The sequence below is a fragment of the Triticum urartu genome, chromosome 4A (genome assembly GCF_056163025.1).
Source record: "Triticum urartu cultivar PI428250 chromosome 4A, HENAU_Tu73, whole genome shotgun sequence".
Taxonomy (NCBI): Eukaryota; Viridiplantae; Streptophyta; class Magnoliopsida; order Poales; family Poaceae; genus Triticum; species Triticum urartu.
The window spans coordinates 32,103,222-32,119,000 of record NC_141876.1 but is presented as its reverse complement, the minus strand read 5'-3'; the positions used below and the strand labels follow the sequence as shown (position 1 = coordinate 32,119,000).

The following is a 15,779-nucleotide window of genomic DNA, read 5'->3' as shown; positions in this document are numbered from 1 at the left end:
CAAGCCTGAAGTCATCAGTACAAGCCTGAAGTCATCAGTTTTAAACATTATTCAACCAGTTAGGATGACAGTCCAATAATAGGCTCTGTAGATATCCTAATTTTCGTTGGTTGTAGTTATTTCAATACATTTGCTGATTTCATTGTATTGGATGATGATACTTGTGGTTTAATAAATATGGTTGTGTGGATCACAAATGATGCAGAGGCTGGAGATATTCCTCCTAGAAAAATTAGTTTCAAACATTGGTACCTAGGTCTGCCTAACTACCCCATTAACAATGCACACAATTAGCTACACAATGCACGATTCTCACCTAGACAATCTTAACCATTCTTGTTACCTTGTAATGCAAGTTTGAAGGAAACTATATAATTAGTTATAGCAATCCAAACAAGATGATATGTTGTATTTTATATTTTTGTTTATAAAATTGGAACACCAGGTTTATACCTCTAGAGTTGGCCAGATGAGCACCTTATGTCTAAAGCATCATTGTCATCCAAAAATCTGCGGAAGGCTGAGAAAAAATACTACCGTCAAGATGAAAAATTGATGCGGTTCGGGCCATTCAGGTAAAATAGACAACAATCATTAATCTTCAACACCATTGACCACCCCACGCGGACACGCACAGACAATAATCACTTCGCCAGCAAGGCAAAAGCATACTTTCACTCAACCTTTGTATAAGTCTACGAATCCTTTGAACTGCTCTCAGCACAAAACAATACGGAACTCGATTTCTCGGCCCATGCAAAGCACAAGCGGAAATCAAATCAGGGGGATTGACAAAGGCCCCTGAGGATTTCGCCATCAGTATAGTATTTTGGACTGTGAATGAGGCATAGCATGCACTACTACTAGCTTTCTGAAGCATGCAGCTTGTTCTTCACCGAAAGCGCTGCGGCCCGGTACCATGCAGCTGCAGCCATTGCTCCTGGGTCAGGAATTGAAACCAGATGGTCGGGAGAGATGTACGATGACCGTCCTGCCTGCAAGTGCAACCGAACCTCATTACTACAGGAACGGGCATAATCAAAGGGAAAGGCACAAGAATACAGATTTTAGTGGAGCTACAGTTGCACGAGCTCAAAAAACTTAAGAAAAGCTTTTGCTGAACGAGACAAGGCAAGTTATAGGTTTATATTTCTTCTTAAGCAAGGGCCAGGTGAAAGATCATACCTTTGCTTGCATTTGTTTAGTGGATTCAGCGCCAGCTAATGCTGCTTCAGAAGAAGCGATGAATGCAGTCACCGGATCATCCCCAGCTTTAAGAGACTGTTCAAGCACAATGAATACATCACATAATTAAAGATAATACTGCCGGAAGAGCAAGGCTTGGGAAGTAACCTGTTTCAAAACTGTAGAAGCGGGAATCAGAGCATCCAACATTGTGCGATATCCTGCTCTGGCACCACCATATTTGCTAACAGCAGCAATAGAGGCTTCTAAAGCATCAGCCCCTGCGGAAAAGCAGCATACTTTGTTTAGTATGCACATTTCTTGATAGTTGTCTCGGATCATAATGAAATATATGTTGTTTCTTAAGCTTTCAATCATAATGATTGATGAACATATATCTTACATTCATATGCCGTAATATTTTTGTTTTGTTTTAAGCTTGCATATGCAGCCTTGCAGAGTATGTCATACCTGAAGCATAGTATAGAAGAATAATTACTTGTGTTTTCAATTCTGGTCAATAATGCAACAAGGAAAGGACAAGCACAGATTTCTTACAGGATTCCACTTGTTCCACCCATCACCTTCCGGATTGTTGACCCAATCTCATTTACTGTTCCAGCTGCATCGTTCAGATGATAACTGGCAAAGAGGAAAGTTGACTTAAAATATGCTAACTGGTAAAGAGGAACTGGCAAAGAGGAAAGTCGACTTAAATAAGGTCAACTTGTATGGATGACTGGAAAACCCCAGCCAACATAGAAGGGTTTGAATGAAAAAACAGGACCATGACGCAGAAAGAAATGCTGTCCTTAAACAGTGAATCTTTACAAGAATTACATGCGAATACTAGGTACGGGGAGTCGCACATCAATAATATGCATTGTTTGTAACTTACCGTGTTTTCATATCTTCAAGAATAGCTGTTGCACCTCTATACATCTGGAAAAAAAAATCAGCCAGTAATGAATCTTAAAACAGCTCTCATCGGACAAACACTAAGTTGATAAACCCTACTAGACCTACCGTAGTTCCACAGTCACCGTCACCGACTTTACTGTCCCAATCATTTAGGTTATCCTTGAGATCAATGAGTTCTTTAGCAGCTGCTTCAATAGCGGCCTCCAACATACAGCCTTGCTTGCTTAGTTCCTGGCGTTCTGAAAGAATCTGCAGAACAATAGCTAACCATCATGCTTAAGAAATTGGGAGTGGCAACTGACATGCATATTCCAGTATGGTCAAAACTTCACACTGGTATTTGCTAAACTTGCTGTCAGACAAGAAAAATGTTTTCATAGTTCTCCTTTTTATTACCACTGTGTTCTCCTCACCTTTCCTCTGGTATCTTTAAAAAAATTGCTATCTAGACAATAACTGGAATAGACCTTTATAAATACAACCCATGCAGAACCAGTCAATAGCATTATGAGGTTCTTGTATAGTTGTATATTTCTAAATAAAAGCGAAGGTGAACCTACTACCAGCATTACAGCCTCAGGGAAGAGGATTTTACTTTACCTCATCATCCTTCATTGAAGGTGATGGTGGTACTGGAACCGGGAATTTTGCTGGTGGGCGATTTCCTACAATAAACATCATTAGAAAACTGGTGGTTGGACGGCAAAAATGTTGTATCAGAGCTTAAAGCCTTCTTTTGTAACAAACTAATACTAAATGATGTGTGATAAAACCAAAAATATATTTAAAACGCTGGTAACTTCGCACTCTACATTCAGTTCAAAAAAAAATCCTGCTATTTTCTGCACCCAAACTAGCCTGGTTCTGCAGCCTCCAATTAAAGGTTGTACAGAAAGAGTTTGAAAGTGTAGTTGTGCTAAAGATCACCAATAACGTAAACTTAAGTATTCTCAAAAACAAAAGGCTAGTAACAGAAGGCACAGAACTAGAAAACCCATCACATCAAAAACCTAGAATACAGATATTAGTGGCTAACGGCTGCAGACATGCAACTAGTTTTCTGCTAGCAAGATAACTACCTTCAGAACCAACAGGCCAAGCTGGAGCTTTAGTGGGAGCGTCAAGTCGCTGCAAAATGTTTTCATCTGATCGCATAATGGTGATAGAAAGTCCTGCAATGAAAACATAATTTAAAGTATTTAATATATGCCATTCATAATAAACCAAGGAATTAGCCACAAGTCAAATGATTGCATATCCGATGAAAATGCAGAATACAACACATTAGCAGAAAAGTGAAGTGGCTAGATAATCAGCAATTGGTCAAATGAAATTAATGCGGATACATGTTCAAGCAACCACCCAGATCATCATAATATATGTGTGATACTAATTACTCCCTCTGTAAACTAATATAAGACGTTCTAGGTCACTAAAGTAGTAATTAAAGTGGAGAGATGTTCATAAAGCTTAGCCACAGATTATCTTAGGGCCTTTAGCAGATATCAAGGTTCTCTTAGAAAGATCCATACAAGAACTAACCAGCCATATCAAGTGATGTCATAAATGTGCCAGTGTAGACTCTGTCAACAGCAATCCCATACTCCAACTGTAACTCAGGCACCGCTTTTCTTGCTGCAATCATAAGCTCCATGACAGGAGTAGCACCTAATCTGTAAGATGGTATTAGACAACAAAGTAACATGACTTACTTGATTCATAATGTAAACAATGCAGATAAAGGAACTGATACAGTAATGCACCTCCAAAGATATCAAAGTTTGCCACAGTAGATTTATGGCAGTGATTAATATGGAAGATGGTTCATGGGTAAAATTAACAACACTTAGTCTGAGTTTGACAGTTGGTCCTAGTTTCAGACCCCTTTAATCTTACTGAAGCCACTGAGAGATGGTATTCAGTCTCCTAAAAATGCTAAATCAATGTCTGCTTCAGTCCTAGCGTCACATACCAGTCAGTTTCCTGGGGACATTTTCCATTGTAATAGAAATGGATAACTAGATAGATAATGGGCATAGTCGAATTTCTCCAGAACCGACATCTTAAGTACTAAATTCTCTAATCACTGTGAAAGCTGCAAATGGTGAAATACATTGCAGACCCATATAACTATCCTAGTCATATTCAGTATTTGTGCTGGTAATTTTCTGATGGTAAAAATCAACTCCTAAAGTAACAAAAATGCTCAGATTTGTAGTTACCCATTGATTAGGAGAACAGCATTGCTCCCTCTTGTGATAGGAAGATACTGAGTTTCCTGCAAATACGAAAGACCACACAATAAGCAAAAGTAACAAGACTAGTAAATACAAGTAACATTAGTTGGCAGAAACTCACACTGAAACAGTATCTACGAAAATTAAACTTTATACCAGGACAGGAACAGCACGAGTTCTCTTTCTTACTGAAGGCTACTGTCCTTTCAGCATTAACCTTAAGTGCTTGTGAAATGATTAAATCAAGGTAAACTGATGCAATGGAAGGAGAGTCCCACCCAAACTTTCAACCCCCATTCCACTCCTTTCCTTGGCATTCAGGCAATGGCCTCTTTATTACTAGTAGGACCTACCCTAGTTATTTTCATAACCTTCTGCAAACTTCACCTTTTGGTATTTCAGAACAAATTATAGCTAGCTAAGCTTAGCTTAGTGTTGAATTTCACAAAGAATAAAAAACATGATTTCATTGTACTCAAACATGACTGATAAAGATTGGACAGATGTCTAACAACAGTTCAGTGCTTGCAGTGAACTAAAGGAGAAATGGAGAAACACAAGAGAGGATAGAAATAAATAAATTGCATATCACCAACCACACCTGTGATAATATCTGCTTAAGAACATGTTCGACCACCACATCAACCGTCTGTAGCTCAACAACAGCAGCACCAGGTTCTCCATGCTGGGAAACAAATCAGATGCTTACTGTATTTGGAAAAAAATAAAGTTTGCAGCTCTTGGGTATACTGAAAGCAGACAATTGTTGATGCCGTCTAGACTTACAATTCCAAGGCCAAGCTCAATTTGCTCAGGACCTAAACGATCAGATGTCACTTGCCCAGGCAACGTGCAAACAGAAAGTGCTACTCCCATTGTACCAACAGCCTCAGATGCATGTTTTGCTTCTGCAGCAACATCTGCAAGAGATAAGCCAGCATCTGCAGCAGCCCCAGCAACCTGTAGAATCAAACGAAGTGAAGACTTCAGAGAACAGCAGGAAATATTTACAACAAGGCATTGGTTTTCTATTCAAGTTAGGATGACCACAAAATGTTGGTGGACACTGTCACAGCCCAAGTTCGTGAGAATGTAGCGATGAGGTGGTGGCTGCACTGTGGCACTAATGACATCGACAGGGACAGGGTATGTGGAGGAGAAACCTCCTTTGATGAGCCTGAGGCTTACACATTAGTCCATTATATGTATAACTCCTTGGTCCACAAGTCAGATCAGATCCTTCCTAACAAACCCTGATTATTTCACATCTTACTTAGCACTAACCTTTTGAAACTAACTGACAAACATGATAAGCAAGGAAATAGAGGTCGCAAAGCTAAGCCTCACGCTGCAGGTTAATGGACATGATGCACATAATGCTGGCCTCACATAGTATCAATTAAGACAACCACAATGACGGAATTTGTTCACCACATAGTATCAGTTTTATTAAGTACAAACAGGAAAAAAGATAGTGCCTCATCAGTCAAAATAATTCCTGGTTAATGTCTGCTACTATGATTTCCTCATCTAGCAGGCTAGCACCTAATAACTAGGCACCATCGGTTTGTTTAGACAAGATACAAGCTGGTCAAACCAGAAAAATGCATGAACAAGTGGTAGATCTATTGGAAGGGATTTTCCTAGGTGCATTGCTTAACAAATCAAGAAGTGTAACACAGCAGTAATCACCAAAATGCATAAAACAAGAATCTAAAATCGAAAAGGCAATGGCCACAATGGAATACCTTATGCACAAGAATTGTTCCTGCTAAACCTCTTCTACCAGCTATCCCCCGAGGCGGGGGAAGGGCACAATCATCTCCAACAATTACCATCTGCAATTGGTGGATAAATGCTGATTACAAGCTGATTTTAATATGGTATGCTATACTAAGGTCGTAAGATGTTATATGCTCATCAACCTCTATCTTATAGCCTTCAGATTTTGCCTGCTCAGCAGCTAATCCAAAATTAAGTCTATCACCAGTGTAGTTCTGCAAATGTCCGACAACAGAACGTGAGTACAGAATGCAGTGTACCTTGGAGAACAGAATGTAGTGCAACTAGAACAAAATACAATAACATAAACAGAAACAAGCACTACAGATTAAATTTTTGGGAAACAACACCAGCATAACAGCACCACACATGCATCTATAGCCAAGTAAGCCCCAGTGGGCAGTGGCTAGGTTTTTCCTTTTTGAGCATAGGTCAAGGATAGCCTTCATCCAATAATCAGTAGAGAACGGTGTCAACATCATAAATAAAAAGATTTTAAGTGTAATGTTTGTTTTCTTTGACTGTATTTCTCACCTCAAGAACATTTCCTCAAAATAATTATAATACTACAAATAAATATTGAGGGTGTTCCCTCCATTCCTTCTCAGTCTTTCACCACAGCTAGTGTCTCCAGGAGCTTGCATAGCACTTTGAGCAGGAGAGAGACCACAGACCTTCACCGGTAAAATTGCCAAGAACTTAACAAATATGCAAAATTCAACCCCCAAGTCAAATTCTTAGCTCTGTACACTCTACACAGACAAAATTGCCTTTCAAGAAAATCCAATCGACCATATCTACAGCTAGCAATTTAGTTTGTCCCAAGTTTATTTTCAGGAATCTGTGCTAAAAGTTGAGCCCCCTGTCCATCCATAGACGTATTTGTCTAAACAGTACACAGAATTAAACAGGTGAAGAAAACGATAGGAAATCTTTCTGAGAATCAAATTGGCATTGATCAATCCCAACTTCGCAAACATCAGATAAAGCAAACTTCAGATGCATTATGTTGTTCCTATTAACTAATGAATGTCCTTTCATAATAGAAACTACTGAGTACCTTTATTATCAGAAGGCATCCCATGGTGCCCGTTACAGCTCGAATAGCCTACAAAACAAACATACAGTGCAAAAAATGTGAGCTAGAGCAATCTTAGCAGTGAAAGCAGGTTGACACAGTTTTATTGAAAGAAACATACAGCTAAAATAGAATCAACAGGTGGAGAAGCAAAAACATCTCCAGAAACAGCAGCTGTCAACATTCCTGGCCCAACAAATCCCGCATGGGCTGGCTCATGACCACTTCCACCACCTAAGAATAAAATTAGTATTATAGTACAGATAAGATTGTATTCTATGGTCTCAATAATATAAAATCCTGGCTAAAAGTAAGTAGTTGACATGTTTGTTTATGCAGGAAGAACAATAATCTATAAGAATATCGACTTAACTTTTGTATCAGTCATCAGAAGATAACATTTACAGCTACCAAGAGTAATAGCAGACTCGGATGCATATTTGCTAAATCTTTGACAAATACATCAGAAGATAACATTTACAGCTACCAAGAGTAATAGCAGACTCGGATGCATGTTTCCTAGGAACCAGTTCACAGTTTGGTAGAACCAGCAGAAAAAATTTCATAAATAAACAGTAACCACAGATAATATTCAAACTGAGTACATTCAAGCTATAGCTCTGATGTATCATATTACTGATGACAACTAACTCATTGCAGGTTAACCTCAGTACAGGTTTTTCATGAGAGGTGGGTGTATTTACTCTTCAGCAATCGTAAGCAAAATTAGATGGCTAGTTTTGTTCAATCATATCAGCTATATTAAAAATGAATGAGCTGGTAATAAGTAATAGACTACAAGCTCATGAATGTAGGCTCCAAGTCTATTGCTACAAGATGTACAGGCACCTTGCAATAACATAGCTCTAGTGTCTAGGCATAGTTCAGGCACAAAGACCAACACAGTGCCCCACATGCCCTACACGCCTCTCGGATAATATAGTGGTAACTGTTGAGGATAGAGGCTAACAGATCACATACTGTCAGTAAATATGGTAATAGCGCATTTTACTTTGTTCATCATGAAATCTATGAGTGCTACAAATTTTGGGTTCATGAGAAACATGAGTGTTCAATACAACTCTTAGATGAGCAGTCTATGCATACATGAAAACAGTGTGCAAACAACACAAAAAACACAATGGATCTTCCTGGTGGGGACCACAATGCACCACCTGCACATGGGCAAGAAGCATGCCTTTTCTATCAAAATGCCACAGGGTGCAGTCCATCTAGGTATACACTGTCCTGTGCCCTCCAACATCAATAGCACCAAGCACAGATCCGAGATTGTACTCGTGCCGTACAATGAACCTTGCATTTTGAGATATCATGTAATCGTAAGCAACCAAGAGTATGACTGCCATCATACATTCATACTACTGCAGAACTTGCAAAACTAAAAAGGCATCCTTATGCTGAACTCATTAGAATTTTCAGAATCGCATATAAAACTAGATATGCGAGATGACACGCTTCATTGGCAAATTCAGTCAGTAACCAGCATAAAGAGGCAAACCCTACAAACGTTGTAAGTTGTGATCTCCAAGCTGGGTCATACCATACATACTGCATTTTACACAGAGAGCAATCAACATAACTTTACACAGAGAGCAATCAACATAAAAAAGAACTGAACATTTGCACCAAATGAAGCATCGCATTCACAAGGCCGAGTTCCCAACAGGGACGTACCTGAGATGACAGCAACCTTGTCATAGGCACCGCCCACAGCATCAGCGCGAAGAACAACTTTAATCTGCACACATTGTAGGGGAATTTCGTCACGGAACGGTCCCAAGCATCATCGGAACCATTACCCAGCGAACAGTGTTCTCACCTCAGGGAACCCGTCCAGGTACTGCAGGCCCGGGTAGGTCTCCACCAGCCCCTCGATGAACTCAGTCACCACATCTGCAAAAGCGGGACCGACCCGAAGCCCCGCCGAGGGCAGCGACGGCGATTAAACCCTAGAATCGACCAAAACCCACCGGAAATCGGCGGAAAACGGAGGGAATGGGCGCGGGGAGTACCGTCGGGGTTGTTTATGAGCTTCTTCCCCTGCAGGGCCATGGCGAGGGGGAGGCCTCCCGGCGGCGGCGCGCGCGCGCCCCGGCGATCGCCGGCGGAGAGATTGGGGTGGGGGGAGAAGCGGGGGGCGAGCAGTACGAAGCGAGTCGCCGCCCCTGGTTCCTGTGGCCTTTTTCTTCCCCTTGCTTGCTCGAGTTGAAGTGGGGTGGGGTGGGGTGGGGTGGGGAGGATTATCCTTTTATAGGCGCGGATTAGCAGTCCACTGACGAAATGGATAACGATGGAATTACAGTCAGGTCCCTCTTTTGGTAGAACCGCCCGCTCGGAATTTACACTGCAATTACGGCCCCCCCTCGTCTGACGTGGACTTCTATGCGTTGTTTCCAGTTTTCCATTTTCATTGTAAAGACTGAGATAACGCATTGACGATGGGCAAATATACGCTGGTTACAAATTAGGGCCAATGGAAATGAAGGAAGAAAATAACTACTGTGTATTTCGCCACAGACAAAAAGAAACGGTTCACCGTACAAAATGGGAAAGATTTAAAATCGGTCCACTGGCTGAGCGCCAGGTCGGTCGCTTGCGAGCACGCGCTTGCCTCGTGGGGCCCACGCACCGCTTTGTCCCCTCTCGATATCTCTATCTCCACCGAACAACCTTATCCACGCATTTCCGGGCGTTGACTTCCTCTTTTGCTTCTTTCTATCTCTCCCCCGTGCTCCTCAGCCTCCGCTACGGTCAAACCCGGTTTTCCTGTGCCTTCCCCAACCGCCCTCCCCCCTCCTCTCCCTCTATCTCTCTAGCGCTCCGTTGACACCCCACTTCTTCACGACTCTTGCGATCCCCGGCACACCTTCACTTCCTCTAGACACCTCCTTCCATGGCTCCGCTCTGAGTCGTTGCAAGGCTGACGGGGGACACGTGACGCTGTCAAGCAGCAAGCCCTCGACTGCAACGTTGTTTAGAAATTCGGAAAAAATTGTATTTCTTCATAAACAAAAAGGAACCATCCACTTTTGAAAATGGAAAAGATTTAGAATCGCCGACCGGCTAAGCGCTAGATTGTTTGCCCACCCACACCTGCCTGCCTCCCGGGGCCCATGCACCGCTCTGTGCCCCCTCGTTATCTCTATCTCCACCGAGCAACCTTATCCATGCATTCCCAGAGCATTGACTCCCTCTTTTCTTTCTTTCTATCTCTCCCACGTGCTCCTCTGACGCCGCTGTGGTCAAACCCGGTGTTCATGTGCCTCCCCAGTCAGCCAATCCCCACCCTCTTCCTCTATCTCTCTGGCGGCTCCACTCTCCAACGCTCCGCCGACACCCCACTTTCTTCATGGCTCTTATGCTCCCCACCACACCTTCACTTCCTCTAGAGACCTCCTCCCATGGCTCTGCTCTGAGTTGTCGCAAGGGCGATGGGGACACACGACGTAGCCAAGAAACAAGCCCTCAACCGCAGCGCTGGTTAGAAATTTGGAAAAGAAAAATGCTATATTTCTCCACAAACAAAAGGAACCATCTAATTTTAAAAAATGGGAAAGATTTAGAATCAGCCGACCGGTTCAGCGCCGGATCGTTCGCCCGCCAAGACACGCCTGCCTCATGGGGCCCAAGCACCACTTTGTGCCCCCTCGTTATCTCTATCCCCATCGAACAACCGTATCCACACATTCCCAGGCATTGGCTCCTTCTCTTTCTTTCTATCTCCCCATCGTACGTGCTCCTTCACCACCGTTGTGGCCAAATATGGTGTTCGTGTGTCTTACCAAGCCAGCCAGCCCCCTCCTCTCCCGCTATCTCTCTGGCGGTTCCACACTCCAGTGTTCTGCAGGCACCCCACTTCTTCACGTCTCTTGTGCTTGTCATCGCACCTTCACTTCCTCTGAAGACCTCCTCCCACGGCTCTGCTCTAAGTTGTCGCAAGACCGACAGGGGACACGCGACGCAGCCAAGCAGCAAGCCCTTGACCGCAATGTTGGCAGGGGGGTCTGCGCACTACTACAAATCCCTTGATGTCGCGTGTTTTAGGCTACCGATTTTCCACAAGCAGTGCTGCAAGCAGGTGGAGATAGACGGGCATTCACTGGAACTGTTACGACGAACACCCACCAGTACTTCGACGAGAGAGCCTACCATTGCTACGACAACCGACCACCAATGGAACGGGGCGTGTGGACAGTGACGCTTTGTGCTGGAACCTACATTCAATAGTTCATCGACGGTGTGCTAGAGATGTTGCTTTTGCCCGTGGCGAGCTGGCCATGGTGGCAGGTTGAGGCTTGAACCGGAGACCACTCATATTGGAACCAACTTCAGGCATGCTCGACTGACGCCTCAGCCTGCTGTGACCCAGCAATGGCACACTGTGATGCTAGAACCGGTGGCTCGGCGTGCTAGAACCGCCGCTTTGGCATGCTGCAAGGAAGCAAAGGCGAACGATGATGCTAGAACGCACATTAGCATGATGCAAGGTCGTATGAAAATAGCTCGCGAGTTGCGATTGGTGTTAAGGTCGTGTGACAACTGCTTTTGTCGTTGTTGTGATAGCCTCGGGGGAGATCATGAGGTTGTCTAACCATCGGTTGCTGGGAGCAGCACTTCAACGATGGTCGGTTAAGCGATGCCCGATGCCCCGAGGTTTCGTGCGCGAGCATTACGGTGGGAAGAGAAGGGGCGTGGGGTAAGAGCTTTTTTTCTTCGAAAATGATGTCGATATGAAGCAAGGGCTGATTTGATGGCTAGGAGGCGATGCAATGGACAGTGCAAATGTGACCGATCGGGAGCTCATCTCCATCAGCCGATGCCTGGTTTCCCCCTTACAAATTGCAATCGGGATATGGTTTTAGTATGGTCTTTGGATTCCACAACACCCTCCTACCTCTCAACCTAGGCACGAAACATTCGTCGTCTCTCAGATCCTCCCTTCCTCCATATCTCCACCTACTCCTCCTGACAAGGTCGGTGGTTCCTGTTGGAAATATGCCCTAGAGGCAATAATAAATTAGTTATTATTATATTTCCTTGTTCATGATAATCGTTTATTATCTATGCTATAATTGTATTGATAGGAAACTCAGATACATGTGTGGATACATAGACAACACCATGTCCCTAGTAAGCCTTTAGTTGACTAGCTCGTTGATCAATAGATGGTTACGGTTTCCTAACCATGGACATTGGATGTCGTTGATAACGGGATCACATCATTAGGAGAATGATGTGATGGACAAGACCTAATCCTAAGCCTAGCACAAAGATCGTATAGTTCGTATGCTAAAGCTTTTCTAATGTCAAGTATCATTTCCTTAGACCATGAGATTGTGCAACTCCCGGATACCGTAGGAGTGCTTTGGGTGTATCAAACGTCACAACGTAACTGGGTGACTATAAAGGTGCATTACAGGTATCTCTGAAAGTGTCTGTTGGGTTGGCACGAATCGAGACTGGGATTTGTCACTCCGTGTAAACGGAGAGGTATCTCTGGGCCCACTCGGTAGGACATCATCATATGCGCAATGTGACCAAGGAGTTGATCACGGGATGATGTGTTACGGAACGAGTAAAGAGACTTGCCGGTAACGAGATTGAACAAGGTATTGGATACCGACGATCGAATCTCGGGCAAGTAACATACCGATAGACAAAGGGAATTGTATACGGGATTGATTAAGTCCTTGACATCGTGGTTCATCCGATGAGATCATCGTGGAACATGTGGGAGCCATCATGGGTATCTAGATCCCGCTGTTGGTTATTGACCGGAGAACGTCTCGGTCATGTCTGCATGTTTCCCGAACCCGTAGGGTCTACACACTTAAGGTTCGGTGACGCTAGGGTTATAGAGATATTAGTATGCGGTAACCCGAAAGTTGTTCGGAGTCCCGGATGAGATCCCGGACGTCACGAGGAGTTCCGGAATGGTCTGGAGGTAAAGAATTATATATAGGAAGTGCTATTTCGGCCATCGGGACAAGTTTCGGGGTCATCGGTATTGTACCGGGACCACCGGAAGGGTCCCGGGGGTCCACCGGGTGGGGCCACCTGCCCCGGGGGGCCACATGGGCTGTAGGGGGTGTGCCTTGGCCTGTATGGGCCAAGGGCACCAGCCCCAAGAGGCCCATGCGCCAAGAGATGGGAAAAAGAGGAGAGTCCTAAAAGGGGAAGGCACCTCCGAGGTGCCTTGGGGAGGATGGACTCCTCCCCACCCTTGGCCACACCCTTCCTTGGAGGAAGGGGCAAGGGCTGCGCCTCCCCCTCTCCCTTGGCCCTATATATAGTGGGGAAAAAGGAGGAGCAAACCAATCTAAGGCCTGGCGCCTCCCTCTCCCTCCCGTGACACATCTTCTTCCTCCCGCAGCGCTTAGCGAAGCCCTGTTGGAATCCCGCTACTTCCACCACGCCGTCGTGCTGTTGGATCTCCATCAACCTCTCCCTCTCTCCTTGCTGGATCAAGGCGTGGGAGACGTCATCGGGCTGTACGTGTGTTGAACGCGGAGGTGCCGTCCGTTCTGCACTTGATCATCGGTGATTTGAATCACGACGAGTACGACTCCATCAACCCCGTTCTCTTGAACGCCTCCGCTTAGCGATCTACAAGGGTATGTAGATGCACTCTCCTTCCCCTCGTTGCTGGTCTCTCCATAGATAGATCTTGGTGACACGTAGGAAAATTTTGAATTTATGCTACGTTCCCCAACAGTGGTATCAGAGCTAGGTCTATTGCGTAGATTCTATGCACGAGTAGAACACAAAGTAGTTGTGGGCGTTGATTTTGTTCAATATGCTTGCCGTTACTAGTCTTATCTTGATTCGGCGGCATCGTGGGATGAAGCGGCCTGGACCAACCTTACACGTACTCTTACGTGAGACCGGTTCCACCGACTGACATGCACTAGTTGCATAAGGTGGCTAGCGGGTGTCTGTCTCTCCCACTTTAGTCGGATCGGATTCGATGAAAAGGGTCCTTATGAAGGGTAAATAGCAATTGGCATATCACGTTGTGGTTTTGCGTAGGTAAGAAACGTTCTTGCTAGAAACCCATAGCAGCCACGTAAAACATGCAAACAACAATTAGAGGACGTCTAACTTGTTTTTGCAGGGTATGCTATGTGATGTGATATGGCCAAAAGGATGTGATGAATGATATATGTAATGTATGAGATTGATCATGTTCTTGTAATAGATGATCATGGAGCCCCAAGATGGAGATCAAAGGAGCTACATGATATTGGCCATATCATGTCACTATTTGATTGCATGTGATGTTTATCATGTTTATACATCTTATTTGCTTAGAACGACGGTAGTAAATAAGATGATCCCTCATTAAAATTTCAAGAAGTGTTCTCCCCTAACTGTGCACCGTTGCTACAGTTCGTCGTTTCGAAGCACCACGTGATGATCGGGTGTGATAGATCCTTACGTTCACATACAACGGGTGTAAGACAGATTTACACAGCAAAAACACTTAGGGTTAACTTGACGAGCCTAGCATGTGCATAGACATGGCCTCGGAACACAGAAGATCGAAAGGTCGAGCATGAGTCGTATAGAAGATACGATCAACATGAAGATGTTCACCGACGTTGACTAGTCCGTCTCACGTGATGATCGGACACGGCCTAGTTCACTCGGATCATGTAATCACTTAGATGACTAGAGGGATGTCTATCTGAGTGGGAGTTCATAAGATGAACTTAATTATCCTGAACATAGTCAAAAAGATCTTTGCAAATTATGTCGTAGCTCACGCTTCAGTTCTACTGTTTAGATATGTTCCTAGAGAAAAATTAGTTGAAATTTGATAGTAGCAATTATGCGGACTAGGTCCGTAAACTGAGGATTGTCCTCATTGCTTCATAGAAGGCTTATGTCCTTAATGCACCGCTCAGTGTGCTAAACCTCAAACGACGTCTGTGGATGTTGCGAACATTTGACATACACGTTTTGATAACTACGTGATAGTTCAGTTAAACGGTTTAGAGTTGAGGCACCAAAGACGTTTTGAAACGTCACGAAACATATGAGATGTTTCGAGGGCTGAAATTGGAATTTCAGGCTCGTGTCCACGTCAAGAGGTATAAGACCTCCGACGATTTTCTTAACCTGCAAACTAAGGAGAAAGGCTCAATTGTTGAGCTTGTGCTCGGATTGTCTGAGTACAACAATCATTTGAATCAAGTGGGAGTTGATCTTCCAGATAAGATAGTGATGTTTCTCCGAAGTCATTACCACCAAGCTGCTAGAGCTTCGTGATGAACTATAATATATCGGGGACATGTATGATGATCCTTGAGATGTTCGTGATGTTTGACACCAAAAAAGTAGAAATCAAGAAGGAGCATCAATTGTTGATGGTTGGTGAAACCACTAGTTTCAAGAAGGGCAAGGGCACGAAGGGATACTTCATAAAACGGCAATTCAGCTGCTGCTCTAGTGAAGAAACCCAAGGTTGAACCCAAACCCGAGACTGAGTGCTTCTGTAATAAGGGGAACAACCACTAGAGCAGAATTACCCTAGATACTTGGTAGATGAGAAG

The 15,779-nt window shown here is 43.9% G+C and overlaps 1 protein-coding gene across 2 annotated transcripts; it reads right to left on the bottom strand.

The window, feature by feature from the left end:
• Positions 1-576: 576 nt before the first annotated feature.
• LOC125550438 (putative 3,4-dihydroxy-2-butanone kinase) lies at positions 577-9,452 on the bottom strand. 2 transcript variants are annotated; one of them, XM_048713433.2, is made up of 20 exons: positions 9,237-9,452; positions 9,044-9,117; positions 8,899-8,962; positions 7,325-7,437; positions 7,186-7,233; positions 6,269-6,340; positions 6,092-6,181; positions 5,130-5,303; positions 4,945-5,028; positions 4,329-4,384; positions 3,649-3,779; positions 3,186-3,278; positions 2,707-2,771; positions 2,212-2,355; positions 2,084-2,127; positions 1,744-1,827; positions 1,589-1,656; positions 1,354-1,466; positions 1,186-1,281; positions 577-995 (listed from the first exon to the last, which is right to left on the bottom strand). In XM_048713433.2, the coding sequence occupies exons 1-20, from the start codon at positions 9,274-9,276 to the stop codon at positions 864-866; spliced, it is 1,785 nt and encodes a 594-aa protein (XP_048569390.1). In that variant the 5' UTR covers positions 9,277-9,452; the 3' UTR covers positions 577-863. The 2 variants fall into 2 exon arrangements, with proteins under 2 accessions (XP_048569390.1, XP_048569391.1); XM_048713434.2 differs by lacking the exons at positions 8,899-8,962; positions 9,044-9,117; positions 9,237-9,452 and adding an exon at positions 8,379-8,743.
• Positions 9,453-15,779: the final 6,327 nt, after the last annotated feature.

Coding starts and splice junctions, on each gene's coding strand:
- LOC125550438 (XM_048713433.2), bottom strand. CDS start 9,276: ATGGCCCTGCAGGGGAAGAAGCTCATAAACAACCCCGACG. Junction 9,118..9,236: donor GCTCATAAACAACCCCGACG/GTACTCCCCGCG, acceptor CCGCTTTTGCAG/ATGTGGTGACTGAGTTCATC. Junction 5,304..6,091: donor GAACAATTCTTGTGCATAAG/GTATTCCATTGT, acceptor TTGATTCTACAG/GTTGCTGGGGCTGCTGCAGA.